The 11622-nt window shown below is 44.8% G+C and overlaps 1 protein-coding gene across 2 annotated transcripts in view; it reads right to left on the reverse strand.

The window, feature by feature from the left end:
- LOC143435760 (uncharacterized) overlaps positions 1-9950 on the reverse strand; it is a 35230-nt gene extending 25280 nt beyond the window's left edge. Inside the window, exon 1 of one of the 2 annotated variants that reach the window (XM_076919219.1) lies at positions 9825-9950. In XM_076919219.1, coding sequence (XP_076775334.1) covers positions 9825-9827 — 3 coding nt within the window. In that variant the 5' untranslated portion in view covers positions 9828-9950. Of the gene's footprint in view, positions 1-9534 lie in introns of both variants that reach the window. The other variant, XM_076919220.1, reaches the window with a different exon arrangement.
- Positions 9951-11622: the final 1672 nt, after the last annotated feature.

Below are 11622 nucleotides of genomic sequence, written 5' to 3' on the forward strand. Positions count from 1 at the left end.
GTCTGAGGATCTACATTCCTTAAGGGCCAGCACTGCCTCTTGTAAAATCTGTCAAATGTCAGACTTAAACTCCAGATATCACAGCCCCCTCTGCCTACTCACCAGGCCAGAGGCTCTTTCCCCAGAACTGACTAGCAACTTGGCTTTACACATATGCCCACAGTTAAGCGTGCTAGGTTCCTCTTGGTCTTGGTTTACACCTTCTCAGAGTGGGTGGAGTTACTTCCCACTACCAAAAAAAGGGTTCAACACAGATCGATCCCCACCTCCAGTCAGACAATGGCCCTAAATTCACCTCCCAAACCCTAAACAAAGCCCTCAACCTCCCTTGACATTAGATAGGAAGAACTAACTATTCTTTATAACACATCCTTGTAGCACTTTCACAAGAACTTTGCCTCAGTTGGGTAAAACTCCTGCCACGTTCCCTGCTCAGGCTAATGAGAGCTCTCCTCAGGTGACCTCTTTCCATCTTATCATTTGAGCTCATAAATGGATGACTTGTTCTGGTTTTATCTTTCATCCACACCCTCACCTTTCCATGACCGCCTACTCATCCCTTACTCTGCCATCTCAACTCCCTCCTACAGAACTTCCCTGAGCAGTATCTACCCTGGCCATGGGCCAACTCTCCTGTCCATGTCCAATCAGCACTAGGGATCAATTCCTCCTTTCCCCTTCAGACCAATGTCTCTCACCCCTTTATCCTAAATGCCAGGGTCCCTTTACGTTAATTCTTATAATATGCTTAGCTGCTAAGTTTGATGGTCTCCCTTGTTGGATTCACTGATCCCAATGCAAGGCCTTTACTCCTCTACCCCGAGATAAGGTCTGTTCCTATGTGTCAACCCCAATAGGGCCCTGCTCCCTTAAGCATCACAGGACACGGAGGTCAATGACATTGGTTCTACTTTGAGATAATGAGGCTTCACCCGGCAGCCATGTTTGACTCTACTGTATTGGACACAGACTTATCCCCCTCACCCTCTTGTCCATTTGTGTCCAGAGTAACTCTTACATATGGAGATCCAAGGTTCAAGAAACACTCACTTGTAACAAACAGTCCCTCCAAATAGAATTAGGAAATTGTTCCATAGCAGGCTGTTGGGAGCCAATCACAGTGCCCATCTCCCTGTCACTCTCCTCCCTCATCTATCGACCTTTTCGACAACCTCCTCTATGACCAGACGGAGGACAATTATAAAAAAGTGGCCACACAGATACAGAGCTGCCCATACTGGTCTTGTCAATACCAACTGCCATATGTTTACCCTCATTCTGATCTCTTCCAACACCATAAATATGGGTGGGGCCCTTTACCTCTACATTACTGGGATCCCAGGTGAGATATGGATGTTGTTGGTAAGTTTAGCCATCTCTTCAAACCCTGGCACCTACTGAACATGACTAACATCAACAGAAAATAAATGCACAAGTACCCAAGCCCTAGAGACAGGGGAGTTACAGGAAGAGACTCAACATTCCTCTAAGCTCATAACCTCTTTAATATCCTCTCTCCTAAACAACACAAACCTGTCATTTCATCTCCTGCTTCAGACTCTGACCTCATCCTACCAGCTACTTAATATCAATCAATCTGATGGCTTTGGGGATTGCTGACTGTGTGTTTCTTCTGGTATGAGCTCAACACTACCGCTTACAGTTTGTCCTATAACTGACAAATAACCTTACCTCACCATTCACCAGGTGCCCCAAGTGGTGTTACTACAACAATTCCCTACCTTTTTCATACCATTGTATAAAAAGGCAAACTGATTTAAGGGAAAAATTCTGTAGGGATGTTAAATTTCTTAGACTGCAACAAAACCTTAACCATTGAAAACCCACCCCACCCTCAGTGCCTACCATCCTAACATCTCAGTTCTTATAGTGCTCAGGTCTACCATCACCTACCTGCTAATTAGTCAGGAGATTGCCCACTACAGTTTCTTTTCCCCTAGTTGGGCATGATCCATGGGGAAGAGGCTCTACGGAATGCAGCTGTGGGCTCCATAGCTGCCCAACGTAATATGAGGGAATTTAAAATCTTGCCTCTTCAGGCTGCCGCAGGAATAACTACAGATTTACCACTGGGACAGCAGCACTGACCACATCCCTGACACTGTCTCATCACCCCACATCCCTGACACTGTATCATCACACCACATCCCTGACACTGTATCATCACCCCACATCCCTGACACTGCTGTATCATCGCTTATCTTTCCAGTTCATCCAAGACCTCCGACACTTGTCCCAAGGCATACTCACCCTTCAAGGACAAACTGACTCCTTGGTCACAGAGGAATGCCACAAATGACAGAGACTAGATCTTCTTAGGTGGCCTTTGCCTCTTCCGCCATAAGAAATGCTGCTTCAGTGTCAACCAACTGGATACAGTAAAGAATAAAACCCAACAACTTCAGACTTATAAAAATGTAAGGAACAATTCGATGCCTCCAGCCTCTGGGCATTTGTGAACCCCATATGGAAGTGGATACTTCCCTGCCTGACCCCCCTCTTCTTGTTTCCCTGCCTTTATTAATTACACCCCACTTTATCAACTTCTTTTCTCTGTTTCTCCAATGACAATTTCAAAACAATCTCTAATCAAACTATATGGCTACCAAATATGTCCTTATAATGAAGACCAACAATATCACAAAATGGCATCTCTCCCAGACAGCAGAAGGCAGTATAAAGAACACAGCGCCTATTCCTGCCTTATAACTCATGCCCAAATACTTCCTCAACTTATAATATAACAAGGGGGAATGTTGGAAATCCATACCCTCAAGTCTACCTTCAGTAACCCACCGACAGCAGCCACTGAAGCGTAACACGTTTCCACTGTCACCACAAGGAGCACATTCTCCCTATGTACATACAGTATGCCCCTGTGAAAAGGCCTGTGCCTTCATGGCCCACACTCTTTTTTCACTCCCATCCAAACTCAGAGACAGCATTTGTATACAACCCCCAATAAACCTCTTCTCTGAGCCCTGCTGCATGACAGGGCTCTGTTGTACTGCTCAGCTCCAACCCACCTTCCTTCCTTGGCAAAACCGTAAACCCATGATTCACGAACTGGGAAGTGGAAGCAAAGGAATCCAGAGTTCAAAGCCAGCCTTAGGCACTTGAGATCCTGTCTGAAAGAACAAAACAAAGTCTATTTAAGGTGACACATAAAAAAGCCTATTGATTAAAAGGAGCTCTTGGAGAAATAGTACCACCCAAAACACTTCATTTCCTTAGCAAGAATTATCAAATATATATATATATATATATATATATATATATACACATATACACATATACATACACACACATACATATATATATACACACATATATACACATATACATACATACACACACACAAATATATATACACACACACACATATACATACACACACACATATATGACATTTTAATCACAATGTTTAAGTATAATCCATGGTCAAAAAGTATTCTTTTCTTCCTATTCAGGCAGTTAAAAAAACTAGCACTGTGCGTATCAGTGTGATGGATGCGGGTGATAACATGTGTCTGTGCGTATCAGTGTGATGGATGTCAGGACAGGAACAAGAGCGCTATGTTGACAGATTGAAGATCAGTCTCATCCTGTGTGAGTGTAAGTTTCTGAAGACAGGATCTCCTGCAGCTCTGGCTGCTCTGGAACTCAGTGTTTGGACCAGGTGAATCTTGACTTCCTGAGTCTCCCTCCAAAAGTACTGGTACCGTGCTCTGCTAGCTAAACATGCTGACTAAATCAAAGAATGATACAGACATATATATGGCAACTTCTTGAAAAGTGGCAAAAATAAAATAAAAGTGACAAATTACTTTTAAAATCTTTTAACTCTTGCCATGTGAAAGTCTAATCATGGTACAGGAGTCACCACTCGGTGGCCTGTTGGCCGACGAAAGCTTCACATTTTATTTTCAGTGATACAATGTAGCATTTGTAGCTTATGCTCTGGAGAGATCCTGGCCTTATAATGAAGAAAACATTTTACATTCTGGAAGAGAGCTCTCCTTCTATGCTCTGGTCTGGTCTCAAGATAGCGGTCATTGTCCTGTTTCAGCTTTTCACCGTGGATAACTGAAGGAGACTGTGTGTAAAGGCTGAGTCAGTGGCAGACTATTTGCATATCACATGGGAGGCCCTGGAGTTTAATCCCTACCCCTAAAAAAAGAAATATAAAACTTAATGTGCCCTCATTGCTCATCCAGTATGCCCATAAGCATATAAAATGAATGTGAGTCTCTTCAAATGACAATTAATCAAAAGTAATGGCAACTGACACTATACAGTCAAAGGGAAATCCTCCGAGAAGACATTACAAGTTCTAACAGCTATTCCCCAGCCCCAAAGTGTACCCATGTTTATAAAAGAAAACTTTCTACAGCTTAACTCACATATCGACCCTCACACACTGATAGTGGGACACTGCATCACCCCACTCTCACCCACGGAAAGGTCATCCGGACAAAAACTAAACAGAGAAATACTGGAGCTAACAGACATTATAAACACATGGACCTCACAGATATTGACAGAATACTTTACTCAAGCACAAACGAATACACCTTCTCAGCACCAACAGGGCCCCAGACCTGACTGTACGAAGGAACTGCCATCAGTGTCTGCAGTCATGGCAAAGGCTTTATGTGCACAGACCTTGCTCTTTAGCTTTGGTAGCTCCATTTCTGTCTAACTATTTTTGTTAACTGAAGTATGTCAACCCAAAACATAATTTGGGAGCTTAAAAGCTCACCCTGAGAAAGGCTTGGCACTAAGTTGTAGAAAGATTTTCTAGCGGCTTAAACCCGTGTCCTAGCAGACTTCTCTGGATAAAAAGCCACATTTGTGGATGTCCAACTAATACCTGAAGACCAGACCTGGTATCTTGAGAGGGCAGAATAGTACTGAGGCCAGGGGACGCCTAAGGGATGCACAATCTGAGATACGCAAGGGCCTCAGGACTCCCTGTGATAGCTGACTACCAAACGCTTCAGAGGGATCCACCCCAAAAGGGAAAATTAGAAAGTCGCCTGTTCTGTTACCTCTGAAGGTAACTCTGTTTGAGGTGCCTTCTGTTTGGACACATAGGAGACTAATAGAACAGTGGCTGACCTAGTGTCCTGGAACCATGTGAAATGTCAGTGGATGTCTCTGTCTGGTTCAGGTGTGCGGATGTGTGATGGTCATACTGGCTGTTTTTACTGTCTCTCTGTGTATATATGTTTCTATCTGTTTTGTTTTCTGTGTTGGTAAGTGGCTTTCTCTGATCTGAAACCCTCCTCCACGTGGTTTAACACCTATGTTCCCTCCTCTTTGGACTCAATCCTACTGGCTTTGACAGGTCACCCAAAGAAAGGAAAGAAAAGAGGAGGGGAGGGGAGGGGAAGAGAGAGGAGGGGAGGGGAAGAGAGGAAGAGGAAGAGGAAGAGGAAGGGGAAGGGGAAGAGGAAGGGGAAGGGGAAGGGGAAGGGGAAGAGGAAGAGGAGAGGATAGGAGAGGAGAGGAGGAAGGAGGAAAAAACCTGTTCATCTACTCCTGCTCACACTCAGGGTTGGTCCCTGTGTGGAGGTGGGGAAAGGCCAGGCCTCTTATCCGGGCCACACCCAATAGCAAAGCCATTCTCTTTCCTAATTTATGTCTCCTTTTCAACAAGTGATCCATAAAACCCACTGTTCTCTGAAAAAAGTAAAAAAAAAAAAAAAAGCTCTGCCCTTGCCCTCAGCACGGAAACTGCTGCCATGTGCCGCCATGTGCTGCCATATGACACAGCCTGGACAGAACAAATATTCTCCCTGTCCAACACTAACCAAGGAGACTTTAAGCAATTTCACTAAGTATTTCTTAGAAAGATTAAAGACAGTTGCTAAAAATATTTTCTTTGTCACCAATTGGCTCTAGATTAGTTTAAAAAAAAAAAAGATTCCAGCTGCAGGTATAAACTCGAAGCCACTATTACCTTCTCTGATAGTGAGACACATTTACAAGAAGAAAACAAACAAGGTCAGGATCTTGTACTCACAGTACCACATGACATGGCGAGCCCCTCCCCAAGAAGCAGTAAACACTACCTGTTAATGCCTGTGTCACCCAGAACCAGGCCTTGCTTCTGGCCCACACTCCTGTATGGTTTAAGAATCCCACAGCCAAAAATTCTGCTACCCTATTGTCTAATATCAGAGATGATAGTCCATGAAACCAAGTAAGTGAAAACTGGAGCAGTTACTATAACTCAAGCCCAGCACCTCATCCCAGAAAGCAGGACCGATCAATCTGATTCAGGCTTTCAGGTGGATAAAGGAATGTCCACCACCAAACACACAGTCACAATGCTTTCACTACCAGGCATGTCCACAGTGTGATCTACAGAGAAAGAAGGCTTCTCACCACTGAGGAAAAGGAAATAAAAACCATGGCCATCCGAGATTTGACTTCCCTTACAAATTGCTGTCCTTCACTCCTGGGCTTCTGACCTGGCTGCCACACAAAAGGACCTAAGGCCAGTGGAGCCTGTCGATATTCTAATGACATACCAGGACTACTTCCTGCCTGAGAGTCCATGAGCACAGCGCAAACCCACAAGTCGACGGAGGACACCAGAGCAAAAGATCATTCCCAAAAACAACTGACAGGACAGCTGGTAACTAACCTTCACCAAGCTATCCATCTAGGGTCCACAAAACTTTCTGAGTTGCCCAGACCAAGGTATGTTACACTGGACAGCCCAGCATGGGATGTCTCAGCCAGACGTCAGGTTTGTACTCAAATGAATCAAAAACAAAGAACCCTTTCCCAGAAAAGGGTCCAAATGAGAGAACAAGATCCCAAAGAACTCTGGGAAAACTTCACCAAGACCTGGCCTGACGGGTGAGGATAAAAGTAGTTGCTACTTTTTATACATACCTTTTCCAGGTGGGTAAAACTGTTTCCCACCTGCACTAAAACTACTCAAATAGTACCTTAAAAACTCCTCCAGGAACTGCTCCCCAGCCTCCCCCAGCAATGGGGTCCTGCAATGACCTGGCCAAAACCTCTCAATTAATAGCCAAAGCTTTAGACATAGATTGAAAACTTCATTCTGCATATAGACCTCAGAGTTCATTGAGTCTACCAAAGTAATGAGTGGATAAGCCTCCTTCCTTTGCTTTACCTTGGCCAGCTGCACCCCATGTAGTGGGGGATATGCTCCACTGTGAGGTTTTGTTCATAAGACATTCTACATTCTTTCACAGGCTCGGAGACTGCAGTTGGCAGAACTCTCCTAGCCACTCTTTCTCAGATCACTGCAGGCACTCCAGTCCTCCATAAAGGCTACTCACTGGACTACCGGAGAGAGACAGCCCACCTCTGTGTCCACCACCAGTTCACCATTGTTGCAGTCCAATGATACTGAGTCAAGTGAGCAGCCAAAGGGACACTAGAATTCATCTGGATGGACCCTAAAAGGTGACACTCTCCACTCCTTTGGCAGTGAAGGTAGCTGCTGTCACACTATGGATCCACCACACCCAGACCAAAATGTGGATGCCACAGAAGCTGCCAAATGGCTGAGTCTGGAGCATGGACCCATTAAAACTAAGGTTCCATCTGTTCTCCAGTCCCTTCCTCTCCTTGCCCCTCCACCTTTACCCAACTCGTATGTTTGGTATAAATACAAGAGTCAAGGTCCAACCCCTCAGGCCTGGACCTGGGAACCAAGAAAGACAGATACAAGGAAGGTATTACCTAACGTACCTACGGACCAGCAACCAATATTCATTTTGGTCTTTGCTCGATGACGCCCACTCTAAACGTGCAGTTGTATTACAGAAAGACATGGAGGTTTGTCTTTTGACATAGGAACATTCTATGCATTCCCTGCAGCTGAGCCCCCTGGTTGCCAAAAAAAAAAGGAGTCTCCATTAAAAGGGAGAGGGGGTAGTTTCTAAAACTGAGGCTTACAGAAAACTTCCTTTAAAGAGATTCTGGCCCTGGGGAAACAGGAAAAACTGGAGAATGAGATTCTATGCCACAGGAAGGAACCCTAGGGATGGAATTAAACATCCCCAGGCAGCATTCAACCAAGATTGTTGGTTATGCTCATACACCTGATCCCTGTCACAGGACACGTGGATAGGAACTAACCAGACTAACAGCTCGCTGACTGACAAAACTCTTGGGGACTAGGGCCAGCCCATAGATTAATTCATCTGGATAACAATATTACCGAGGCCCTGAGAGTACTCTTTGGGCATATACCAATGGCTTGATTATGTACCTCTTCTGATGCTTCCCAAACTAGATAGAAGCGTTGATCAGGATCGAATGGGATTAAAAGTTTGCTTCTCAATTAAAACAAGTTAGATTCCCTTATAAAAATGACCCTACAAAATTGAGAAGGCTTAGATTTACTTCCCACGATATAAAAGAAAACATGTCTAGCTTTGGGGAAAAAGCCTTTTGTTTCTTTGCTAATTGATCAGGAGTAATTTAAAATATTTCCCCAAGTTTAGGGAAATAATTGATACTATTCTCTGTACTCTTGGACTCCCAGCTAACCTGCTTTCAGCACTGACTGAGCCTTTAATTTTCATTCTGATTAGATTAACAGTGGGACCCTGCATCTTAAACTCAGAGTCCATTCTTTGACTCTTTCACTAATAATGTAACACATGGTCCAGACCTTAGCACAACTGACTCCATGATGGCAGTACCATTCTGTAAACTCAGCATAGACTCAGAACCACCCGACAAAAATAAAAACAAAGGCCTAATCCATCGATGTCCGTGGTTATGGGATAATGTCTTTATTAACTAACCTGGCCCTTTGGCTTCTATAGTTCCACTTCTGGCTTACTGTTCTTATTAACTGAAGTTTGTCAATCCAGAACATGATTTTTGTGCTTAAAAGCTCCTTTTGAAAAAGGCTCGGGGATAAACTGCAATGGGCTTGCCTTAACTGGGAGCTGGGCTAACTTTGAGTAGAAAGCTAGCACGTGGTTTGCTACTATCTTGGCTATTATGTCACTATCATGTTACAACAATACAGAATTTGAGCTATAAAGTCAGCAAAAGTCCAGTTAAAGGCCTAACAATTTATTCTCCAACAACAGAAAACTGGCGAGAAAAAGTAATCGTGAATGAAAAATGATCAAGGCAAGATTGAATATTAAACACTGTAACATCCTCTGACTTCAATTTTCGAATACAACTGCAATAAACAACCCACAACAACAATAACAAAAAAAAAAAAAAAAAAAAAAACAAGCAAAAGATCTGTCTGGGGAAAAAACTACACAATTAATATAGGGTCAATGTTGACATATGAGACTAGGAAACCTGGTGAGTCTGGCCTTACTAAAACACGTGACTGGACCACGGCGGCATCTACATGCGAATGTGTTAATGACACAGACTTTATTACATCAGAGCAGAGTTAACTGCATTAACTGCAGACGGATCCTGCACCTGAACGCCAAGTGCCAAGTGCAGAACGTCTAGAAGATGCTAAAGAAACTAGGGCTCTACCTGTCAGCAAATCTGCCTTCCCTAGCAACAATAAAAGCGGAGGCGCAGGCTGCATGGTGACGTCAACAGGATGTTTTCACACAAAAGCGCCTCTCCCCATTCTTTGCGCAGGCGCAGCCAGCGGATCTAAGTCATCCAAGGGTCCGGCTGTGGCTTGGGAGGTGCAGTGACCTCACGGAACTCACGGGACGTCATGGGGCACCGAGTCGCTGCCGGATCGCGCACCCCGGAATGAATGCCACGCGGGCTCCCGCGACTCTCCCCCGTGTGGGGGTGGCGGCCCCGCTCACCATGGCGCAGTTTCCGAGCTCGTCCCACTCTCCTTTCAGCTCCCGCCAGCGGGCAGCAGTGTAGCACACAAGACCAGGAACCCCTTCCTCAGCACTGTATCCCAGCCTCCAGCCTGGGGGACCGGAAATGTCCACCCCGTTTTAAGTGACGGTCCTTCTGGAGGCCCTGATTGGATGGTGAGAGCTGAGTGACAGGAGCAGCTACCTTAGAGACAGAGTTCTTTAAGTCTAACGTCCCAGTGGTTCGCAGCTCCAGCTTTCATTTTAGGCACAGAATTGTCCCAGACCTGCAGAGACTTACAGTGCAGTAGAGCTTGTCCCTTGCACTGTTCCTGTATCAGTAGACACTTATCCATGTAGGCATAGGATCTCTAGTATATGATACAAGGATTATTAAACAATGTTTCACAACCAAGGATGCCTGGCCCACCTAGGTCAAATTTAATATTGGATATAAAATCTGCTATTCATCAGGCACCAGCAGCTTCAGTAAGGTACACCTAGGACTGACCACACCTCTCTGCCCTGCATATTGGTAGCCAAGATGTTAACACTTTCCCAGCCTTCTGTTGTGACAGGGACCTGTCATGCCAGCATTTGGGAGGTGAAAACTGGACATCAAAAGTTTGAACCCAGTCTACAGAGAGTCTCCGGACAGTCAGGGAAAACCACACACACACACACACACACACACACACACACACACACAAAGCAACTTGGTCTATGCACCAAATACCAACAATTAAGCTCCCCACCCCCACAAAGTGGAGGTGACCAGGGCAAGAGCCTGGGATGAGAAGACAGGAGTACAGGAGTAGAAGGGTTGAGGTCAGTATGTCTTGCAAAACCCGATGGCTCGTGCTAAACACATTATTAACATAGACGGCTCTGGTAAACTATTTATACATGGAGAACTAGACAGTCAGCAGAAAATTAATTTAGCAATGTTGACCTTCCAAGATGAGCAGGCCTGTCTTTGTCTTCACACTCCAGCACATCAAGCATCTCACAATTTCAAAGCATAAGCTCATGAGTATTTACACCATCTTACTTGTGAACATGACGATAGCAATGACGACCACCACCAAAAATTCTATCTTGACCCTTGCTCTTTTTGAGAATACAGTGAACAGGATGCTCAAAGTTTTCAGCACTGGTCTTTAACACAGCCAGGCAGTGAGGTGTGCTCTTGGCGACTGTGACTGAGAGCAGCTGACAGGTCAGAACTAAGGAGGGCTGACAGGGCTCTGGTCACATCTGGACTGAGACTGGCTGCTGCTTATGGCAGCCAGCAATTAGTGAAATCACTCAGCCGACTTTCTCTGAGAGAACAAATCTTGATTCACTGGAGATGGTACACCCTGCAGCCAGCAAATTACTCTGACTTCTTTTAATTCTTAGGGGCCAGTAAGAAAGAAAAGAGAGAGAAAGTCACACACATATGTGTGTGTGTGTGTGTGTGTGTGTGTGTGTGTGTGTGTGTGTGTGTGTGTATACATATACACAAATACCTGGTGGGTGGATGGAACAAAATTCCAGCAAGCAGGCTCCAAGCATTTCACACATATATACATATATACACATATACACACAGCTGGTGGATGGAGCAAGTTCACACACACACACACAAGTTTTACATATATATACTGTTATGGCCCAGGAATTGCCTCACAAACCACACAGACACCAATCTCAGTCAGACAGGGACAGTTTATTGAGAATGTGCTCCAGCACTGATCAACCAAGGCCGAGCTCCAGACTTGATAACTGAGCAAAGACCCTGAGTTAAGATCCTACA

The sequence above is a fragment of the Arvicanthis niloticus genome, chromosome 22 (genome assembly GCF_011762505.2).
Source record: "Arvicanthis niloticus isolate mArvNil1 chromosome 22, mArvNil1.pat.X, whole genome shotgun sequence".
Classification (NCBI taxonomy): Eukaryota; Metazoa; Chordata; class Mammalia; order Rodentia; family Muridae; genus Arvicanthis; species Arvicanthis niloticus.